At 43.4% G+C, this 24,132-nt stretch overlaps 1 protein-coding gene across 2 annotated transcripts in view; it reads right to left on the reverse strand.

The window, feature by feature from the left end:
- Positions 1-13,094: 13,094 nt before the first annotated feature.
- Positions 13,095-24,132, reverse strand: part of LYN (LYN proto-oncogene, Src family tyrosine kinase) — a 46,600-nt gene continuing 35,562 nt past the window's right edge. For both annotated transcript variants that reach the window (XM_006769068.2, XM_006769069.2), the window contains exons 10-12: positions 20,956-21,109; positions 17,980-18,111; positions 13,095-14,496 (exon numbers count right to left, since the gene is read on the reverse strand). In XM_006769068.2, coding sequence (XP_006769131.2) covers positions 14,294-14,496; positions 17,980-18,111; positions 20,956-21,109 — 489 coding nt within the window. In that variant the 3' untranslated portion in view covers positions 13,095-14,293. The remainder of the gene's footprint in view (positions 14,497-17,979; positions 18,112-20,955; positions 21,110-24,132) is intronic.

Genomic DNA, 24,132 nt, shown 5'->3' on the forward strand with positions numbered 1-24,132 from the left:
TTGGCTTACCGTGACTCTTTCTCTTGTGATTCTGGGAGTCACTGGTTGGGCTAATGTGGACACCCTTTTTTAAAAAATATATATATTTTATCGATTTTTTACAGAGCGGAAGGGAGAGGGATAGAGAGTTAGAAACATCAATGAGAGAGAAACATTGATCAGCTGCCTCCTGCACACTCCTTACTGGGAATGTGCCCGCAACCAAGGTACATGCCCTCGACCAGACTCGAACCTGGGACCCTTTAGTCCACAGGCTGATGCTCTATCCACTGAGGCAAACCAGTTAGGGCCACCCTTTTTTCTATAATTACACAGAAAAAGCTCAACCTTCCCCAAGTTGGATCTAAAAATTCTATCATTCAATGGTGGATGCTACTGAGTTGATTTAGCCGACACATAGTAGGGTATCAGACACAGAAACAGGATGCCTGATTAACTGTTAGCGTTTTCCATTCTCTTCTTCCTCTTTTACTATTTTTTTAAGGCCCCTTTTCTTTTCATTCTATGCCAGCTCCTCAATAATTAGCTCTTCTTAAGTAAGCAGTTAAAACAGGTTGGAGAATCAAGGGCACAAACTGAACCAGCTTCCTCTATTCCTTTCCTCCTGCATCTTGTGGCTGTCCTTTGTGGAGATCTGTGGTCAGGATGTCCTGGACATTGAGGGAAGAGAAGGAGCCCCACCAAATGGGGCTGATTGCTTATTTTATCTGTCTTACTTCCTTTAAAGTTCCATGGGTGTTGTGAAGGGTGAGAGCTGTATGCTGTAATAATGAAATAAGTCTGGGATCATGTTCAGCTCTCTTCTCTTCAGAACCAAGGGGAATTGTATCACCCCCTTGCCTCCATTTCATTTCCTCATGCCCTTTTGAACACAGGGGCTATGGCATTCCTTCTCTTTGCCTTTTACCTGGGACTGGAGAGTGTGGTGCCCTACCCTGGCACTGCCTGGCCCCTTATAAGGAGTAGTGGCATTAAGACCAGCCCTCAGGACCTCTCCACTCACCCTGTCCCTGTCTCTGAGAATGTCTCTTCAGTTTTGCAGGAGGTCCCAGAACTCACTTGCGGCACAATATCTTTGTATGTTTGTTATTAATCCCAGGAACTCAGAATTGGTATGAAATTTATTACAGCAAATTTTAATCATTGCACAATTTAACTGCCACTTTGAAGAGATTCCTGAGGGCAATTTTTTTTTTTACTTGAAAATTTACTAAAATAGCCTCCTTGGTCATTAATCTGCCTGTGTAGTTGGCGGAAATGTATTCACACCTGCGGTGATGTATACTTCAGACCTCATTCAATTATAAAACTGTTACCTTGCCTGGCCAGTATGGCTTAGTGGTTGAGCATCAACCTGTGATATAGATGGTCACGGGTTTAATTCCTGGTCAGGGCACATGCCCAGGTTGCTGGCTTGATCCCCAGTGTGGGGCGTGCAGGAGGCAGCCGATCAATGATTCTGTCTCATCATTGATGTTTCTATCTCCCCCTCTCTGAAATAATAAGAAAAGTATATATGAAAAAACAACACCACAAAACTCTGTGACCTTAACTCACTTATCAACGGCACTGAAGGTCATTATATTGTTTTAAATCTACTCAACCTTAAGATATTTTTATAATCACAGTAATGTATAAAATTTTGCAAAATCAGTGAACAATTCCTGAAGTTATTACAAACACCAAATGGTGAGGAGTTGAATTAAAATGGAAATCCTACTTCATTTACTAAACAAGGAAATGTGCTTATTGTCTATAATTTTCATTTATTTTAAAATCAACTCATAACCATGGACATCTCTCAAAGAAAATTCAACTAAATCCACCATCCCTTTGGTATTAGGGGCGAGGAGGAGGGGCCTCTGTTGAAACCTCCTCTCAGGAGGATGCAGAGAGAGCAGGAGCCCACGGGCTTTCTATCTGTGGCTCTGGATTTGGACACTGGAGGACCAGGACTTTGTGCCTTCTTATTTCATAATGTCTGCTTCTCGCTAATAAGAAGCCTTTAAGTAGAAAGGGCCTTATAAGAAAGTGGGAGCTGAAGAGAATCCTGTTTTGGAGAATAAAAAGCCCAAAGGAGAGACTCTGGGGTTTGCCACTGAGAGGAAAGCATCCTTGGGAGCCTCCACAAAGAAGAGAGGAGGGTTCAGGGAGCTGGCCTGGGCCCAAGGCCCAGGAGAGGAGAAGGTGTCCCCAATGTCACAGCCCGAGGGCTCTGGGTTGCCTGGCGGGAGAAGGTGAAATCACATTTCACTTAGCGGGAGCCCCACTGAACACCTGGAATATGCCTATTGGATCCCCAACCTTTCTTACTTGTAAGCATCCTTACTGTCATTTTCTGAGATATAAAAAATAAAAATCTTTTTGGGGTGGCTGTTCTATATCAGACACTGTGCAAACATCTTCACACACAGAAGCTCACTTACTTCTGAATATAGCCCTGCGGGGTGCAGGGCGGCATCCTCAGTCTATGGATGAGGTTTCACTAATGAAATCCAGTAACAACTGCCACTTTTGCTCTCCACGGACAGCGAGGGAGAGTCCCACAGAGCCCACAGGTACTGCAGGGGAGCCCCCTGCCCAGCATGCCCACGGGGCTGCTCCCACACATATCCCGATGGGCACCTCTCCTGGCTCCCTGCTGGCACTCCTCTGCTGCCTAGGAGATGAATTTTGTCTTCCTCACCCAGGACCCACCAGTCCTAATTTTAGCGCAGCAAAAGGCCATTCTTCCCAGCACCCCTAAGATCCCCGCCTTCTCTTAAAGTTCCCGCCAGTGTTTTGGTTTTTCTGTTTTTGTAGGGTTTGGAGGGGGAGGCAGCCCCTCCCCATTGCACTTGTCCCCAGTGGGGGGTGTGCAGGAGGCAGCCGATCGATATTTCTCTCTCACATTGATGTTTCTCTCCCTCCCTCCCTCTAAACATTCTCTTTCTCTGAAAACTCAATTGTAAAATCTTAAAAAACCCCACATCAACTAATAAAATGGGGCAAATTGTCAGCAGATGTCATCATTTAAGTTGGACAGTAAGTTGCTTGAGTTCAGGAAAACTTTTAAGCCCCAAACCTAAGAGAGGTTTTTGTGAGACAAAAGAAAAGAAAACTGAGATAAATTATAGCCTGGAGAAATGATCAGAGCCTTTAAGTTCTCTACCAACTGAATCTTTGTGACATCTGGAAAAACAAAAAACCATCTTATCTGACAGATGAATTCTTTTTTAAAAATTTTATTTTTATTGTTGAAAGTATTACAGATGTCCCCCCCACACCCCCATTGACAGATGACTTCTTAATACAAGGCTGCACCTCTTAAGCCAAGGTGTGGTGGAAATAATTGCTTCAAGGGTCTATCTTAGTGTGCTTTTGTGATCAGGGAGGGCAAAAGGGCTCTTCAAATTGCAGTATGGGGGATACATTCTAAGACCCCCAGTAGATGCCTGAAACTGTGGATAGTAATATGCCATGTTCTCCCAAATACATGCATACCTAAGATACAGTTTAATTTATAAACTAAGCACAGTAATAAATTAACAATAACCAATAATAAAATAGAACAATTATAACAATATTTAAAACAGTTATGTGAATGTTCTCTCTCCCTTTCTCTCTTTCCAGTAGTTTTTATATTTTTCAGTCCAAACCTAGTCCCAAATCTATAATCATCCCTCACTTGCAGTAAGTGGATGGTAGCATTCATTTTAGGGGACACCTCGCTGAAGTCTGTGTATAGGCTCAGTGCTTTCTGGTCCAACATGTCATTAATCAGAACTGGCTTTCTGTTCATGTCTTCCGCCCACAAACGTAATGCCTTTTCCATCTTAACTAAGCACCCATCACGCACCACCAACATAACTTGTGCAGTTTGAGATGTGACAGCAGAAGTAGCGCAGATTTCTTTTTCCTCCACAATTTCACAAATAGAAAATTCATTCTTATTGTAGAGCTTAGCAACCTCAGCATATGATTTCAGTTGAGAACTTTCACCTCTTCACGTAAAGAAAGCACTTTGTGGCTTCTCTTTGGCAAAGCCAAATTGCCAGCATCGCTACTCTTGCAATGTCGGGCCATTCGTAAGTAAAATAAGGGTGACTTGAACACAAGCACTGCCATGCCTGGATAGTCAATTTGATAACTGAGCCACTATCAGGCAGGCAGGCAGGGAGCACACGTAGCACGGAGACGCTGGACAAAGGGATGCTTCATGTCCAAAGCTGGACAGAGCAAGATAACGTGAGATTTCATCATGCCACTCAGAACTGCGTGCAATTTAAAACGTATGAATTATTTATTTCTGGACTTTTTCATATATTTTTAGACTGCAGTTGACTGTGGATAACTAAAAACAAGGAAAGCAAAACCACATTTAAGTGGGGACTACTAGAATAACTGGAGTATTGTTTTAATCCTCACCCAAGGATGTTTTTTATTGGCTTGGGTAAGAGAGAGAGAGAGAGAGAGAAACATTGATTGGTTGCCTTCCTTATGGGCCCTGACCAGGGATGGAACCTGCACAGTTTGGTGTACGAGACGATGCTCCAACCAACTGAACCGGCCAGAGCTGGAGTGTTTTTCTTTGTCCCACTTATTCTATATGCCAATCATAGAGGACATTTGGGGAAAGTAACTCTTGGCCCTTTATACTGTAGGCAAACTGCTACTTTGGTTATTTGCAATTGGAAGGTGCCAGTTATTTCAGCTGTGTTTCTTTTCTTTTATGACATGTTTTTAAAAGTCATGCTGGTTCAAAAACAATATATGTTAACTAATCATTTCATTGTTTTTCACTTGAGTAATTTTAGACCTTAATTGAGCTCATGCTTTCCTCTTTCATTGTTTATTCTTACTAAATGTATAAATTTATGAATAACATGATGATATTAAAATAAACATAAACTTATTAAGCAAGGGAACTATATGTGAAGTGTTGGGTTAAAGTTAAATAACACAATATTAATGTATAGCTTTGCAGTTTCTGAAACCTACACTTAGAATTGAGATCTGCTGTTTTATAAGATTTATTTTGTAAATTTTAAAAAGTGACTATATTATTAAACTTTTTTAATAAGTTTGTGTTTCTGATGAAATCTCTTTCATGCATATTAGTTTTGGACTGAAGTTTTGAACATAAAGTAGGCATTTTATAAACAGATTCTAGGCTAAAGTTGTAAATGAAACCAAGTTATTTCCACTTGATTGCTCAAGTCATTTGAGATTATGAGTACTTTCTTGGCGGCGGGGGGAGAGATGTTTCCCTTTCTTTTTTTCCAGTTTTGAAGTAGAATTTAAGTTTTAACCAAATGTCCTTTTTCTGTTCTAAGATCGCATCTAGAAAGGATAGAGGGTCAGAGAAGTAACTGAAACCACCATTGGTTCATTTCATGATAGAACACTAGATGGCGCTGTCCCCTGAGGTATTTGACTGGAATTGACTACCAACCGTCTAAGGCTTATTGTACGGGTAGGGTTGTTACTTTGCGTTTTTCAGAAGTCAGATAAAAACATTCTGTTCACTTCTTGTTCTTAATGAAGTTTTAACTTCATGAATTAGGATCTACAATGGGAAAAAAGATGGATTTCTTAAATAATGTAACTGAGATGTCGGATAAACGTAAATACCAGTAACTATGGCTTCCTGGTACCAAGAACAAACTTGTTTACCTTTTTTGTTGTTGCTAATAAACTTTACTTTAAGAAAAGTTTTAGGTTTACAGAAAAATTTCAAGGACAGTACAGCAAGTTCTCATTAGCCTTGCATGCAGTTACCCCTGTTATCAACATCCTACATTAGTATGGTGCATTTGTCACAACTGATGAACTGATATTGACGTTATTATTAAGTCAAGTCCACACTTTATTCAGATTTCCTTCATTTTAACCAAATGTCCCTTTTCTCTTCCAAGATCGCATCCAGATCACCACTTTGCATTTAGCCATTATGTCTCCTTAGGTTGTTGCTCTTGCTGTGGCAGAATCTCAGACTGTCTTTGATTTTGATGAACGTGATGGCTTGGAAGGTTACTGGTTGGGTATATTGCAAGATGCCCTCCGTTGAAATGTGTCTGATGTTTTTCTAGTGAGTAGACCGGGACTATGGATTTGGGGGAGAAAGACCAGAGGTAAAATGCCATTTCATCGTGTCATCTCAAGGGTACACACTGTCAATAGGACCAATCACTGCTGATGCGGCTTTGACCACCTGGCTGAGGGGGTGCTTGTCAGCTTCTCCACAGTAAGTTTCCCTCCCCCTCTTGCCTGACTGCAGACTCTCTGGGAGAAAGTCCATGTGCACACTTGAGTGGGGTGTTGTGCTTCCCCTCTTTGAAGGCAAAGTACATAAATTATTTGGACTTACTCCGCATGGGAAAATTTTCTCTTCTCTATTTATTTATTTATGTAACTATTTATACCAGTGTGGATTCATGAATATTTTTTTTCATGCTCTGGTTTATAATCCAATACTAATTTACTTATTATGTTACTCAAATTGTTCCAGTTTGGGCTTTTGGGAAAACTTTCAGTTGGCTCCTGTGTTACTTTCTTTGACATAGCCCCATCCATGTGGTGTGTTTAATTTTTAAAAACCCAACTTGTTTATTTTAATTGATTTTGTTCAGTCTACAAAGAGAATTTAGTTCCATTATTCTGTGAGCACTCTTCTATTCCATTATTAAAGTAATATGTAATGACAGAAATTGAAAGATAGATGAAAACTATCCCAGTTCAATTTTTGTTAAGATTTGAGTGTGCTCTCCAAGTGCTTTATTTGTTCTTTATGACTTAAAAAAATAGGTCTAATCATTCTTTGTAAATAATTTTACATTCTGATTATTCCTATTTAAGAATGTATCATGGATATTATCTCACTTTATTACATATATGTCACTTAACATGTCCTATGTAGTTCTGTTAATCTTTCCTTTCTAATTGGCTAAAATTAGCCTATAAATACCTTCAGTATATTGCATAATTCTGGACCCATATCAGGTCTTTACTACAGAGTGGCTGAATGAATAACTCAGCTATTTAAAAAGTCTCAATATTTTTGAATTGTAAATAGTGGTGAAATGAGTACATTCGAGCCTACAAGTTATTCAAGCATTTTTACATTATTTCACATAGTTGAGATTCTTGGACGTTGACTAGGTCCAATAATAGCATCAATATTTTTTTAAAGGTTTTGATTAATAATGAGATTTTACAAAACTGGGCAAATTGTATGAGGCTAACCCATGGAAAGAAAGGAAAGATATTGTCCAGACTATGCAAATGAGCAAGGTGTCCCTGGTTGAGCATCTAAACAAAATGAACTGATTAATGAGAAATAAGGCTTCGCATAGACATGATTTCTAATTGAGAGCCTCACTGCTACCCTGTCCGCACCCCGTCTCACTGCTACCCTGTCAGCACCCCATCCCACTGCTAGGCTGAGGTTGGGGAAAATATGCGGCCAGTGTAAATCAGTTTAGTTCAAGGAAGGACAGGGGGAGGAGAATCCACATTCTGGGCAGCACTGAACTCACCCTCGCAAGAACTCTTGTGAGCAGAACAGTGAGAATTAAGTTTTCTTCCTAAGATCTCTGCTGAAATATATTACCATTCTACCCAAAATGTTCATTAAAAAGTTAACACAGATGCCTGAAAACACCAAAAACTGGATGCCTACATTTGCTGGGAGGCAGTATATTAAAATAATGAGAAGAGACCTCTTTCTGTCATGAAAGAAAAGTTTTAAAATAATTTTTCCCTCAAAGACCCTCCGGGTATGGTATCTGTGGCTGCAGTGCCTCCCACCGCGGCCCACGTGGGTTTGGAAACCTCTCTTCCCTCCGCTGGGCCTGCAGCTGCTTCTCCTGCCCATCCAGGCCTCTGCGCCGCCCACTGGGCTTCCTAACGTGCTTCTCTGACGTCGCATTGCACTTCACTGCTGGCTCAACACACATCTTGTTTTCATGTCTTTCACGAACACACGGACCCACTCCACTAGGTGAGCGGCTTGTACTGAAATATTTCTGCGTTTGTCCCTCATCACAACCCTGGGAGGCAAGTACTGTTCTCACCCTCACTTTGTAGGTGAGCGCAGTAAGCAGGGCCCGGGCAGGAGGCCAGGCAACGGGGTCCACAGACCATGCTGTCACCAGGTGGTCTAGTCAAGTCCGAACTCTTCCCCGGGATTCACTTTTCTCCAGGAGGTGCCTTCTCCGGGGTCACTGGCTTCCCCTGTTGCTGAGCCCCTGTGTGTCCAGTGGGTCCCAAAGGATGATCCAGGGCCAGGGAAGCCAGCCCCCATGGCCTGGTCCCGCCCCAGACCTTCACCCCAGAACCAGACACTCAGGGGCGGGACGCAGTGATCTGTTCCAAGAAGCCTTCCAGGCAATGCTGGTACACGCTGGTTGGCTGGCAGTCTGGGAGGCCCTGGCCATCCATGCTCCAGCACTTCTCTGCCCCGACTCCTGCTGTTGTATCCTTTCTCAGAACTTCTCCCTGCAGTCTCCTTTTACTTTATTTTTAAAAATATACGTTCACTGATTTCAGAGAGTGAGGGAGAGGGAGAGAGAGATAGAAGCATCAGTGATGAGGGAGAATCATTGATCAGCTGCCTCCTGCACACCCCACACTGGGGATGGAGCCCCACAACCCGGGCACGTGCCCTGCCCGGGAATCGAACCGTGGTCTCCTGGTTCATAGGTCGATGCTCCACCACTGAGCCAGCCGCTGGGCCCTGTCCCCCTTCAAAGTTAATCCCTAATGTCTTATGGGTGAAGCCTGTTCTTGTTGCTGAGAGTTTTTATCAAAAATGGGTGTTGAATTTTGTCAAATGCTTTTTCTGCATCAATTGATATGACCATGTGGTTTTTTTCTTTCAATTTGTTTATGTGATGTATCACGTTTATTGATTGGGTGAAGCCTGTTCTTGTCATCAGCTCTGTGATCGCTCAGAATGACCTTCGCATTCTGCACCTGCTGTTCCCTTATGATACTTCCCTTGTCTACCTGTATCGTCACTGTACTTAGTCTCAAGGCGGGCAACTTGAGACTAAACACCCATGTCCCTCGCACACCCACGGTTCCTGTGTTCAGGGAACTGTTCAATGAAGCACTGTAATGCATGATTACTATTAGCCCACTGAACACCTTATTTAGGGTTAAGTATATTAACAAAAAGGAGATTAAGAGTGATAACCTTCTTTGAAAAAAATGTCTCATGAAGGACTCAAAATATAATTCTCTGACAGAGCAAATGTTTTTAAATGACTTCACTTATATCTCTCATCAAACATCTGTGCTGTGGCTCCCACGAACTACCCAAAGACTTCCTCGTTTGACATGCTCCCGACTCTTTCACGCACACCCCATCGCTCACATCAAACTGACTTTTCCAGGGGAGTTAAGACTTGAGGCTCGGCCATGAAGCATTCAGAATAGAATGTAATGCTCCACGTGGTCTGGCTTTCATGGAAAGAGCATCTTTTTGTGTGTGGCCTTTTTTGAGCTCTAAAAGTAGCCCACTCCTGCATCCCTTAACTATCCAAGCAACCACAGCACACTGGCAGCTCTTGTGGACAACTGAAACCACTCGCCATTCTCCCCAACCTGAATGGCTAAGTATCAGACCTCCCTGAGGTGCATGTGATCAGAGATTATATTAACGACTCTGGTTTGTTGTGTGTGTGTGTGTGTGTGTGTGTGTATGTGTGTGTGTTTATTGATTTCAGGGAGGAAGGGAGAGGGAGAGAGATGGAAACATCAATGATCAGAGAGAATCATGGATTGGCTGCCTCTTGCATGCCCCCTACTGGGGATTGAGCTCGAAACCCAGGGATGTGCCCTTGAACGTAATAGAACCCAGGACCTTTCAGTCCACAGACTGACGCTCCCACTGAGCCAAACCGTCTAGGGCTGACTCTGTTGTTTTAAAGAGACACATAACTGTTTTGCATCTTAGAACATGCTTGCATATAATGGGTTTTGGGTAACCACACCCCCAATGTCCTCCACTTGAATCAGATATGCCACTGATATCCAAAGGTCTCACACATCCTTCCAGCTCCCTGAGCACAGGTTTGTCCCCTTACCCACAATTCCAAAGTCCAAAAAAACTCTGCAAACCATCTTAGAACTCATTTGAAGGTAAAATCTGACCTAAAGCAATTTATAGGCTACATTCATCCCACTTAGTATGAGTTCAGGCATATTTCTGCAGGAATATTTCATTTGACTAAAGTTTCCTTTTCCCCTCCAGTGTTCACTACCAAATAGTCAGTTAATACTCCTTGTATTTACCTTTTAAGTTAAACAACAACACACACAAAAAAACCCCTGAAATCAAAAACACATCTGGCCCTAAGGGTAACAGATGATCAATTGAGGGTCCAAGCCCAGCATCAGTGTAAAAAATTTTCAGATTGTTTTCTTGTTCTGAAATATGCATCGACCTTTGGTGCTGGCAATACAGTCACCTTTGATTCTATAAGTTCTGTGTTGATATTGCACATTGGCCAATTCAGATGATTTCTAATAGCTTTCCAAGGACCTAGAGATGAAGGCCACCAAGACTGCTCCAATACTTTCGCATTTAAGGGATGTACCCAAGATTACATGGTGGCCATCTTGAGAATCCTGTGACATTTTTGGCACTCACTCCTTTCTGAAGCATTTAGATTCATAAGAATACAAAAATTAAATTGGAAGGCTTTCTTCCTATACATCTATCAGATTAGAACTTCCTGGGATAAAATTTTATCAGTTTAATATATCTTCATGTTAGAAAATGGAGCATGAATGTTATCAAAGCATTTTATTCAACAGTATATTCTGTATAAATTGTTTTTTTTAAAAACAATTTATGATGAATGCATGCACGACTTTTTTTTTTTTTTTGTAAAAATAAAATTGCTTACAAGAAATTTCCCCTCATATGGAATCAAAGGTGGCTTTATTGCCAGCACCAAAGGTAGATGCATATTTCAGAACAAGAAAACAATCTGAAAAGTTTTTACACTGATGCTGGGCTTGGACCCTTACGTGGACTCCAGTGGAGCATTTTATAAGTAATTCCTTTGCCCACCTGGCATACCCACCAAAGCCAGGGAGATACCACTAGTAAAGTACTTCATTTGCTTCATTTTACAGGGAAATAATATGAAACAAATCTATCGCTTCTGTGGCCTTAAGTGCACCTGACTGTCCAGCTGTGGACTAGTGCTAGTCCCTGCCAGACCTTCAGGGATTGTTAGCTGAGTGAGAGGTCTCGTTATAAAAGTGCCAGAACACAAAAGGGGGCACTGAGAAAGCGGTGGGCGTGTATCTTTGTGTGTTTCTAATCACATTCCCATCGGGAAGAAGGCAAGTCTCATCTCCACTTCATCTAAAAACTTCTTAGTCAAAATGTAGGGGGCACAGAACTGAAGTCTCCATTCCACAAGGCAGAAGCAGAAGATGATGTTGCTGAGGGGAAGGCTGGCTGGTGGTGAGAGGTGCCTGTGGCTGAGAACGCAAGCAATGGATTGGTTGTGGAACGTGGCAGTCAAATCCTAAGGGCTAGATGAGCCACAGGGTGGGCATATGTTTTAAGTCAGTTGACCATATCAAGACGCTGGTGTTTCAAAACTGAGTACCTTTTGGAAGCTACTGCCCCGGACATAGTTGGTTGAGCGAAGGGAGAGATCAAAAGAAAGCCATTACCACAGGCAAAATTGGAAATGAGTTGATACTTACATCTCGGTGCCCTTGACCTATCCTCCTTCTACTGACCTCTTGTGCACTTTGGGACAGGAGTCAAGGCTCCCGAGGTGTAGACCCTCCCCTAAAAGAAGGCCTGGGCAGTGTGCTTCTCTAGTAGATTCTGGCAGAATCCAGGGAGGCATGCTTGGAGGGCTGCTTTGGCACCTAGTCACTGTCCCTTTCTACTGAAGACCCCAGTGGGAAGCTTCTAAGTTTTACTTTAAGTTCCGTGAGCCTCGAGCTCATAAGAAAGGAAAAAGGTAAAACATTTTCTCCCTCTTTCTCCTCTATTCCTCCCTTGGGAGACCAAACCATCTGAGGAAAGAGAAGGCTGGTCTTTTGAGAAGATAACTTTGCAAAAGGGGTCAAAGCTTAGAGGAGTGGCTCTCAAGCCTGAGAAAACATTATATTCACGGGGGACACTTTTCTAGTGTCGTGCCAGGCCGCCCGCCCTGCGGAACAGCGAGTAGAGTCAGGATCTTGGGGAACAGGCATTCTCTCTTTCAGGTGCTTCGTGACCTGAGCTGTGATGATGTGAACCATCCTGCACACCCCTGGAGACCCTAAGATTATACAAAACCTACTCAGCCCCTCGTTCTGCCTGTCAGCCACGGGGAGGGTGGACTCCCACGGCCGAAGGAGGAGGCTGTGCGTGCTGACCACTGAGCACCCTGTGGCCGGAGCACGTGCTGGAAGTGAGTGACGTGGCCCGAACTGCTGGGGACACCTGAGGAAGGGACCACACACCTGACTGAGAGGAAAAGCTGAACGTAAAAATGTCCAAAGGAAGCAGAGTGGAGAGAAGGAAAACCAGGTGAAGATACATTTAGTCATTCTAGAGACTTCTTTCTGCTTTAGGAATGCTTTACACCTTCTCTCCACATAATATGCTGGGCCATGCATGTGACTGGGAAAGAAGATGGGAACAGATGGGTGCCCCACTGTCAATCAAGTGATTAGCTGTGCAGAGATTCCAGGATGATAATCTATCTTTGTGAATGTGGCACTTGCGAATCAAGACTTGAAGAATATTTTAGAAAGGACATTTTAAAAAATCACACAGGAAAAGAAGATAAAAGTTAGGTAAAAGTAGAATAATTTATCCCTTCCCCTAGGTACCCAAGGTCTAGCCAAGGTGAGATTTTAGTGGTGCCTGCTAAGCCTAGTTGAAAACAAACCCTACTTGGCCCCATAAAGGGATGTTCAGGCATCCCTTTCAGGTCTCCATTCTGAAATTGCTAAAAGGATGGAGGCAGAACTTGTACAAGTCTTTTAAACCATGTAACCGTATGGAATCACCTCTCATTTCCCCCGCAACTGGTACTCATTTTTACACGGACAACAGGTGAAAATCTTAGACACAAGTAAAAACAAACAGCTGTTATTGGACCAGGTGTATTAAAATAAAATCAAAAAATAGAAATATTAGGTATATACAGGACAGCATAAGTGAAACATGTGACACAGCATTTTCCATTCAAAGCTTACAGTAGTAAGAAAAATTTAGTAAACAAAACCTCCTGTATCCCTTGCTACAGTGACTCATCGGCGCCTCCTCAGTCGTTCATTTCCTTCATATTCTGTATAAATAGACTCACACACATCTTACACCATTTAGAAAATTGCTGAATCATAACATAGCCCCCAAACATGGAGTTTTTACTTTGAGTAAAACTAACATTAATATTTGATCATTCAAATAATGTTCAAATCATTTGAAGCAATAAAGGAAATTCCTATGTTTTCTAAGGCCCTATACAGTTCTGCAGAGATTAGAATTGCATTGTTCTTCCAAACTACATTGTCAATGAAAGTCTGTATCTAGGAAGTTGTGGAATTGAAAAGCTGGACCGTTTAAAAATAGTCCTTCTTAAGGTAGTCCTGGTAGGTCTGGGCAAGGCCCGGCAGTCGATGAGGCCCACGTTCCTTCACTCAGCAGCTTTGCGTGACTCACAAATGACACTTCTACAGGAAAGAGACCAGAAAAGCGTGGCTGCTTCCTATCTGGGGGTCTGGGCAGGCTCCCCAGATGGAAATGTGGAACAGGCTCAGATGTAGGGGGAGAGGTGATCACGGAAATCTGGGAAAGGCGCTGAAGCTTCTGACTTCACGGGAAAACCTAACAGGTTGGATTAGTAATGTTTAAACAGAGAAGCCAAAGCGTAGAGAACATACAAACACGTGCCATGAGAGGCACCGGGTTATTTTACTTTTATAGGTGAGCTTAGTTCTGCTACTGGGTGGGATTGATTGAAATGGCCTCTGAACCTTTGAGTCTCACATCCAATTGTAAACAAGAGGCCAACGTGGGTGCATCTGGGGCAGAGCCGGTGTTTTCTTCTCAGAGGGCTGTCTTCAGGCGTCGGTCCAGCAAAGCGGGATGGCCATCTGGGAGCAGGCCCAGGGCCAGAGCTGTGGGCCTCAGCCTGTGAGAAGAGGATACTTTTCCACGTAGAGAGTGTGTCTTCCTGAGTAATGGAGCCTCACTCCAGGAAGCAGGGATGGCTGATGACGTGAGCACATGAAAACCAGTGCACCAGGGGCTGCCGGCCAGGGGCTCCGGGCTTCCTGTGTTCTAAGGCTGCTGCTGATACTGGCCTTCCGTGGCGGTGTAGAAGTCATCCAGGACGCTCTGCAAGTAATCAAACGTGGGCCTCTCTTCTGCCTTTTCTTTCCAGCACATTTTCATGATCTCGTAGAGCTCGTCCGGGCAGTTCTCCATGCGGGGCATCCTATAGCCCTGTGACAGTGCGGTCATCACGTCCGCATTCGTTCTCCCTAAAACAAACAAACAAACAAACAAATGCCAGACCATTAATTTCCCTGACTGGGGAGTAAGCACTGCAGTGATCTTGCTACCCACATCCCACATGCATTACTGAAGCCAGCTCTAGAGGCTGTGAGGGGACGAACCATGCCCCCTGCAAACATGTATGTTGGGATCCTAGCCCACAATACCCCGGATTGTGACTGTATTTAGAAATAAGGCCTTTAAAGAGGTCATCACATTCAAACGAGGCCTTTAGAGTGGGCCCCACCCAAGGGCAACTGGTGTCCTTACAAGAGGAGAGCGGGACACAGAGAGAGGCTGGGGATGCGTGTGCACAGAGGAGAGGCCATGTGAGGACAGTGTGAAGGTGGCCATCTATGACCAAGGAGAAGCCACAGGAGAAACCAAACCTGCCCACACCCTGATCTCAGACTGTGGCATCGGTACGGATGCCCTAAGAAACTGATATGAAGGCTGAGAAAATTTCCACAGGCAACTGAAAAATGTCAATTTTAGTATAAAGATGATCAAGACAGCTTTAATTTTGCCAAAGGGAAAACAGGCAAATGTGGTAAGTAGAAGACAAAGGAAGTTCTCTTTCATGACAAAAGGATACTGGGCTTGCCTGACCTTTGGAAATGAACTACTCAAGCCCTAACCCTCAATCCTAATTTCTTTTGTATTTTTCCAGCGTCTACCTGTAATACATCATAAAAATCATTTGCACATACATTACTTCATACCAATATTTCTAAAAATCAGCTTTTCATTGTAAGTTTACTTAAAGAAATCAGGATCCTTAAGTCAGCTAAGCCAACTGATTATGTCCAAATTATCTGGAAGGTGTGTATTCTCAAACCCTGTGAGGGAACTAGGTGTTCATTTACTGAGCTCTGAGAGGAGTGAGAATGGAGGATGGCTTTTAATATGGTCAAATGTCTTACGACAGTTCAGAAACTGAACTTCCAGTCTCTGTTATTGGAAATAGTTTTAAGGAAAAAAAAATCATTTTTATAACATTTTCTTCCATTATTAAAACCGGGACAGAGGACCGAGCTCATGTAGTGGTTTGGGTTACATCATGTACCCAGTCTGTATGTTTTGCCTGCTTTGTGTGTACCTTATTCTGCAGAGCTATGAACTCCTCTAGAGAGGAGCCGAGTTCCATGCAGAATGTGCACACTGCCTGGCCTATGCGGAACTCCATTCATCACAACCAATTTCCCTTCCACAGCTCTCTCCTTCCCACAGCCATAGCTTTTACCACTAGTGGTCACTGGGAAGACTAAAAGTTAGCTAGAAAATTAGGAGAAATGTCTTTTATTAGATCTGGGACACAACCTTCTTTTGAATTTAGTCTCTAAGCAGTGTTTTCCAAATTATGGGTCACCACCCATTTGGTTGTTTAGATGGTGAATTATTTTTTCTCATGTCAATTTCTGAAATACCATCTTCAAATATTTGTGTAACTGGAATGTTCTAACTGGAACATTCTCACTGCTTGAAGCCAAGGGGCCAATCTGCATCACTTTCTTTACTTGGGGCTCTTTTGTGTGTGGCTTTGGCACTGCGTTGGCTCTTGAAACTAGCCAAGCTCACTTGAATAACTTTCAGGGGAAATCTCTGTGTTTACTTCTACATGGGGGTTGGGTGTCAGTCAGGGATCCTGGTGGGAGGACTAAAATGCAGGATAGAAAAGCAACTGGACCTGTACACTTGGTTAGGAGTATCTTTCACTTCCTTCCCGGAGAACCTCCAATGGCATAAAGGTCAGAATGTGTCCACAGAAGTGGGCCCCTAACCCCACTGCAGACTGTTCTTCCCTGTTCTCATGAATTCTCCTAATGCTGAAGAACTCTCTCAAAGATGCAGAAAAAGCCAGGCATGCTCCATCCTGCTTGGTGATTTGACTTGATAAGAGGAATAGAAAGAAGGAAATCTGGAGTCTATCTTTTTATGCACAAGTAAACCAATAAACAAAATAAAGCAATTGAATGACGAGTCTTACAGAAGAAAGAAAGAGTGGGAAGGAGACTTCCACCAGACTTTAAGAGTCAAGATGATACTTGGTAATTAGTCTGTTAATGTTAGGTCAAGACAGCAAACACCCGTTGGCTGGTGATCTTAAAAGGCAAGCACTTTCATATTTCGTCTTTCATTCTCTGAACGAGCATTTATTGAGTACTTACTATGGGTGATGAGCTAGCACTAAACTCTGAGACACAAAAAGAAGATGATGACAGAGGCTTGTTCTCAAATGGCACACAGCCCAGTGGGGAAGATGCCCCCAGGATAGGGAAGTGGGTGGGAGCCGGAAGTGATATCTGGAGTAGGTCGGAATTAGCAAAGACTAAAGGTTGACGAAGGAGCACAGGAAGGAGAAAAATGCCGCAGAGCAGAGATTAGGAAGGAATAAGGGGTCAGCGACAGGAGATGGCAGCCCAGCAGCTCCAGCAACGCTGACATCTTTAAAGACGAAGGGGCCCTCTGTGTGTGTGAGAGGGAAGAAGTACCAGCTACCACAGGACCACAGTCTCCCACCCAATAATGTTTCCAAAAGGGCAAAGGAGTTTTTCCTGAGCACTGCTGCCACCCGGGTGAGCATGATTTGCAGCAGGATGTGTTTCCTGGCTCTGATTCACAGTGGGCACCGAGATGCTGCATATATCTGGTAAGAAACGGCCGGAAAAGACAAGATGCTTCAGAAAACTTTGTCATTTTTCGAGCCTCCTTTCTCTTAATAAGAGCAAAGCAAAACAAAACGCCAACCACAAAATCCCCTCTAGTTACTTTAGAAATTCACATATAAATATTTATTATTACAGTTTTGCTTTTAAGATAGTGAAGTTAAGGACCATTGGCTTCATCTCCTTTTTTCCTCTTTTTTTTTTTTAAAATTTTTTTTTTTGATTTTTTACAGAGAGGAATGGAGAGAGACAGAGAGTTAGAAACATCGATGAGAGAGACATCAATCAGCTGCCTCCTGCACATCTCCCACCGGGGATGTGCCCGCAACCCAGGCACATGCCCTTGACCGGAATCGAACCCGGGACCCTTCAGTCCGCAGGCCGACGCTCCATCCACTGAGCCAAACCGGTTTCGGCGCCTTTTTTCCTCTTTAATGTATCCGTCCCTCAAAAGAACAAGAAACAGAAACTTAAAGTCTATCTTTGGTGAACCAGGAGACACCTGTCAGCCAGAGGCAGAAGTGGTCTGAGCCAAGAGGAGGAGCGTGAAACTACAGTTCCTACCAGAAAGGGACAGCAAGACGTGCCATCCCATCAACTGCACCTGGGCGGCTCCACATGTTATCATACATGCAGAGTGAGGTGGGTGGCCACAGACAGGACTGTACCTAGAGACCGCCTGGCAGGTGCTCCGTGACCTGCTGGTTCATAGGTTGACGTTCAACAGGGCCACACCGGCCAGGTCTGCCTTAGGCCGTTTTGTCATAGGTACCACTTGAATGGAAAAAGGTAAATGAAGGATACCTGGATAAGGAATTTTCCCATAAGTGACGATTTCATACAGGAGAATTCCGAAGGACCACACATCAGACTTAATAGTGAAACATCCAAAGTTGATTGCTTCTGGAGCGGTCCACTTGATGGGGAATTTAGCACCTAAGAGAGAAGACACAGGTGTCTTACTTGGGCCTCTGAGCTGACACAAAAAGGTCATGGCCATGTGACCCTCATAATTAATTTCCTTCTCTTGAGAAAATTATATATCTATATTTCTTTTGAATAGGTAACACACACAGTACAAAACAGAGATGACACAAAATGTTCTACTTAAAATGTTGGCCTCCCTCCTCTGTTTCCCATTTGGGCATTTCCCTGTGAAGAAGCAAAGTTTCTTGTGTCTCCTCCCAGAGATATCCTAACCAGCCCACCTTAACCACACACGCACGCGCCGCAGAATGTAAAGGCATTTCTTCTTAGATTGTTCCTTTGCCCCTCAATAACGGCCCCTAAACATATACAGGGTGGGGCAAAAGTAGGTTTACAGTTGTGAGTATGTGAAACACAGTTATTTATTATTTATTATATTATTTTCCCACATGAACAACTGTAAACCTACTTTTGCCCCACCCTGAATATATCTTTAGTGTTTACATTTTCTCTAATAATTAACCCAAATTATGTTTATATGGAATATAAATACATCTTGATGTACATGTTCCTGTGGATAAAGCTCTTAAGCCTGTACCAGAAGGAACGTCAGGTGCTACTCCAGGCTTTATGTCTCATGTCTTCCTTTGATGGAACCAAACATTAGGCTTTTAGAAATCGGGTAGGATGGTAATCTGCCCTGAACGAGACGGTGGTGATGCTAGGCTTCTCCTCAGAAGCTGGTGAGCTTAAGGGACACCTCGCCACCAGGTCACCTGAGAGGCAAGCCTGGCCCGAGGACCCTCAGGCCACCTTGAGGAAGGTAGGGGCTCAGGCTAGGGGTTTCCACCAACAATTAAACATTTTTAAAAACATGTTTGCCTTCTTATGTCTTTGCTTTATAGTTTTTTTGTGGTGTCAGACCAAACTTGGAAATCAGAATAAGAATAAAAAGGGCAGAAGAAAGCCCCACAGAGCAGCTCGTGTGTGTGGTGCACTCACTGTAGCACATTCCAGCCTTAAACCCCCCACCCCCGCCCTTGGGGCAGCAGTCCAGGTGTGGGGCGGGGGTTGGGGGGGGCTTGGCTGGGGTTTGAATCAGATTCTGCTGATTCCAGTGTGCTATGACGCCCGCAAATCACTGCTGCCTTTGTGCCTTCCTGGCACCTCCATCTGTAAAATGAGGAAACAACTGAACCTCCCCAGTTGAGCTGTGTGCTTGGCACAGGTGAATACCAATGAAAGGCAAACTGCATTACTGTTTGATTCTAGAACCCGAGCTCTCTGCACCAAGCCACCTGTCTCATTCATGAGAACAGTTATTTTCATGAGACTCTAGGCCTGTGAAATTCAACAAAACCAGTGGAATAAATTCTAGCTCATGTGTTTTGAAGCTAGATCTCCTGGGTTTGAAACCTGGCTCTACCACTTACTGTGGGACCTCAGAAGCTGCTGGACCTCTTGGTTTTCTCATCTATAAGGCAGAAATCACCCTCACCATGACATCATCATCATCATCATCATCACGTAGCATTATTGTAAAGATCAATGAGATAATGTATGAAAAGTACTTAGAATAGTGCCTGCCACACTACATATACAGTGGGGCCTTAACTTACGAGTTTAATTCTTTTAGAGACGGAGCTCGTTAAGGAGCTTGTTAACTCAAATTACTCTGTCAACTCAATGCAAAAAATCAGCCCAGAGACGGCTGGTATCTCAAAAAACTCGTTAGTCGAGACACTGGTAAGTCAAGGCCCCCCTGTACTCACTACATTTTCGCTACTACTTTTTAAACTGCGTTTCCTCAAACTGTTCTCCTTCACCTGCCTTTTTGTTGAGGATAATTAAGGTCAAGGTGAGTAATAAACCACCTGAGAGAACAGAGGATTGAGGCAGGAGGAAAACCACCTTAAACAAGATGGAAGAAAGAGATGCTACACAAATCAAAGCGATGTTTTCCATCTGTCGGTCACCCTGTAAGTCCTGCAGATGCTTCCCAGAAATAACACACATGTAGCTAACAGGAAAACAATCCTTGTTTAATAACTCTTAGGAATGTCAAGAAGGTGCTTGGCTCTTTCGGAAGAGAGAAAGCACTGCAAAGGTATTCACTCAATGTTCGTGAGGGAGACCTTCAGAACCCTCAGATCGTCAGCGACATGGACGAGTCTTGAACAGGAAAAGCCAGTGCGACTCCAGACGTGGCCCTCCATAGAGCGATGTGCCAGGAAGTGGGACATGTATGCCTTTCTGTGCATTTTGGATTCATGTTTATAGAATGAAATGTGGGAAAGTAAGGGAGTGTATTTTTGTAGCATTATATTTACTTCTATGTGTGTAATAATTTCCAGGTTTTAATTTGCAATTAAAAGGCCAGAATATAGACTATAAAATTACTGTTGCAAACATTTTCTCTATACAGTAAAGAAAGTGTACTTCATTATATGGATGAAAAACTTTAACATATACTATAAACAAAGGATCTTGACCTGACCAAATCTCTTTTAGTTTTGCTTTCCTTACTTGAAATACAAAGGATAGATAGCATTTGTAAATGTTACAAAAGTATCATGTGGAGTTAATCAAGAGAGTAATTTTTTCAAACAAGTATTAGAATCACAAACAGCAATTATGATACAGTAGAGGCCCAGTACATGAATTCGTGCACGGGTGGGGTCTGGCTGGCCCGCCCCATTCGGCATTCTGGTCGCTTGGCTTTTATATATATAAATTTAGACTAGTCTACCAAATGAGTTCGTTTTATTAGTGGTGACTATTGTAACTACGTTGTTAAAAACAGAGAAAAATAAAACTAAACAATAACAATACACCTGGAGATCGTTAGCATACCTTCCCTTGCTGTGTACTCGTTATCTTCAATTATTCGAGCAAGGCCAAAGTCAGCAATTTTGCACATGAGTGACTCAGAGACCAGGACGTTAGCTGCTCGCAGGTCTCGGTGAATGTAGTTCTTCCTCTCGATGTACGCCATTCCCTCTGCGATCTGAACACAAGAAGACATTAGTTTTCAATGTAGGGTAGACTATCGTAGAAGGCCATCAAGGAAAACCAAAAAATGGATGAGTTCCTGAAATCCTTTCATATCCATTATTCTGATCATTGAAGTTTTGAAAACATTGGATAAATTACAATCACCATTTTGAGCCCTTTCTAAAATAACTGCCCTCAAATCTCCAGTGATGGTAATCAAGTCTCAACATGATCCTTTAAATAATAGCTACCTGTCTCAAGGTTTTCTAACGTGTGGAGAATCTTTTTAATACCCTACTAAATTCTTGCAGGTAGATAGATGTCATTATCTCAGTTTTACAAATGAGAAAATAGAGCTGGAGGAAGTGACATGCTAATACAAATAAGTTATTGGGGTATCAAGAACAGGATGGCCCTGGCCGGTGTGGCTCGGTTGGTTGAGCATCATCCCATTCACCAAGAGGCCCTCTGTTGGCGCATTCCCACCTGTCCTTACACCTGGCCAATTCACTCTGCAGGGCTCAGCTGAGAGGTCACTTCCTTTAAGAAGCTTGGCCCAACTCCTTCTTATTTGATGTATGTGGTCCCAGCGCTCCCTGATCCTCACCTATGATCATGGCAGCAATGTAAACCCCTTAGCACAGGTGTAGGGTATGCACAGTCCTGTCCTTAGACACTTATGTAACATTCCAATATTGTATACAAGCTGGACCAGGAACCTGAATGAGCCAAAGTTGGCTGCAATCCCAATTTGGGCCCGAAATTGCAGTTGACAGTAGCAACCAGGAACCTGTGCTGGACACCCCTCTAAGGATGCTGACTGACGCACACAGATATGTGCTAGTGGTCCCGCAAGAGCCTCAAAGACATGGGACCAAGGACCCACATCTCGCTCGTTCTTGGTGATGGATTTGAATGATCAGCTTATTAAGAAAAGTGTTCTTTCCTAACCGGTTTGGCTCAGTGGATAGAGCGTTGGCCTGCGGACTGAAGGGTCCCAGGTTCGATTCCGGTCAAGGGCATGTACCTTGGTTTTGGACAACTATCCAGTGGGGAGTGTGTAGGAGGCAGCTGATCGATGTTTCTCTCTCATCGATGTTTCTAACTCTCTATCCCTCTTCCTTTCTCTCTGTAAAAAATCAATAAAATATATTAAAAGAAAGAAAGAAAAGTATTCTGGCCCTGGCTGGGTGGCTCAGTTGGTTGGAATATCCTCCTGTCAGGATGCATATGGGAGGCAAGTGATCAATGTTCTTCTCTCCCTCTCTCTAAAATCAATAAAAAATATATCCTCGAGTGAAGATAAAAAAAGAAAACTGTTTTGGGAACTTGTAAAGTTTTAATTACACCTACCCCAGTTCTGCATTTACACAAACCTGAATGTGTTTTTAAAAACGATTCTCTGAAACAACAGCAGACCCAGTTTATTCTGGCTTCCTTTTCCACATCTGAGTCCTTTAAGGAGCTCATATTCCAAACAATAATAGCAGTATTCACCAAGACTAGGATTCAAAACACTAGCATTCACCAATTGAATAAATAATAGACATGGGAACAAAATTACAGCTTTCAGATATGACTTACTTTTAAAGTGAAGCCACAAAAGACTACAGCTCTCTTCTTATATAAAAACTAGAGGACCAGGTGCATGAATTCGTGCACCAGTGGGGGGGGCCTGCAGGATCGGGCTAAAACTGGCTCTCTGACATCCCCCGAGGTGCCCCGGATTGTGAGATGGTGCAGGCTGGGCCGAGGGACCCCCTGGTGCACAATCGGGGCCAGGGAGGGACACAGGAAGTTGGCCAGCTGGGGATGGGGTGGGGTGGGGAGGGACATGCGGGAGGGCTCCAGGTCGTGTCTGGCCTGTCACTTTCAGTCCCAATCAGCCGTACCCCAGCAGCAAGCTAACCTACCAATCAGCACATCTGTCCCCCTGGTGGTCAGTGCACATCATAGTGAGCAGTTGAGCCGACTTAACATATCATTAGAATATTATGCTTTAATTGATTGAATGGACGACTGGACACTTAGCATATTGGGCTTTTATTATATAGGATTATTCTTTCCCTGATATGTAGGTATTGTTCTTTCTTGGTTTATTTATTTTTTTAACCTTAATCTTTTTTTTGGTTGTATTTACTTTGGCTAAAGTATATCCAGTTCTAAATTGTAAGAGCAGGAAGAAATCAGAGACCACTCTGGCTAATGAAATCCAAGACCAACTTTTCTTCCATGGAATACCTTCTTCCTCCCCCAAGCCACTTCATCTAATAATTGTCAGCACTGCAGGCAGAGCGAGTTTTGTACTCCTGGTGTAAAGTGAGCTGATTTAGGTTTAGATGTGCTTTGCATTTCTCGTGTTCTTCAGCTCAAACAGCACGGCGAACATACATTTCTTAGTTCCCCTTTCTGTACCTTCAGTGGAAATATATGATGACGACATTTTCTCCCTTTGATGGTGTGTGTGTACGTGTGTATGTGTGTATCTGTGTGTGTGTGTGTGTGTGTGTGTAAGGACAGAGAGGAACCACTGGTAAGAGACTGAGCTGCTGGGATCCCAGCCTGAGCCAGTAACCCACAAGGGTTCTGGTGAAATTCCAGGTATCTAGTACCAAGTGAAAGTCCCAGGCACAGAGAAGATATTAAAAAACAACAACAACGATGTTTCCTGCCCCCACCGGTATGGCTCAGTGGTTGAGCTTCGACCCAGGGACCAAGAGGTTGCTGGTTTGATTCCTCGTCAGGGCACATGCCTTGCTTGTGGGTTGGATCCCCAGTAGAGGGTGTGCAGGAGGCAGCCAATCCTCTCTCATTTATGTTTCTTTCTCTCTATCCTTCTCCCTTCCTCGCTCTCTGAAAATCAATAAAAACATTTTTTTAAAAATGATGTTTCCTGAGTTAAAAGGCGACCTGATCTTATCAGGGGTAAATAAGTAGACTCCCAGCCTCGTGCCATGCAAGTCTCCCCGAGAGGCCTTTCAAAGGTGCTGTGCGAAGAGAAGGAGCGGCCACCAGGTGCCTGCCACCAGCCTCTGC

Source organism: Myotis davidii, unplaced genomic scaffold, assembly GCF_000327345.1.
Source record: "Myotis davidii unplaced genomic scaffold, ASM32734v1 scaffold1, whole genome shotgun sequence".
In the NCBI taxonomy this organism is placed as follows: domain Eukaryota; kingdom Metazoa; phylum Chordata; class Mammalia; order Chiroptera; family Vespertilionidae; genus Myotis; species Myotis davidii.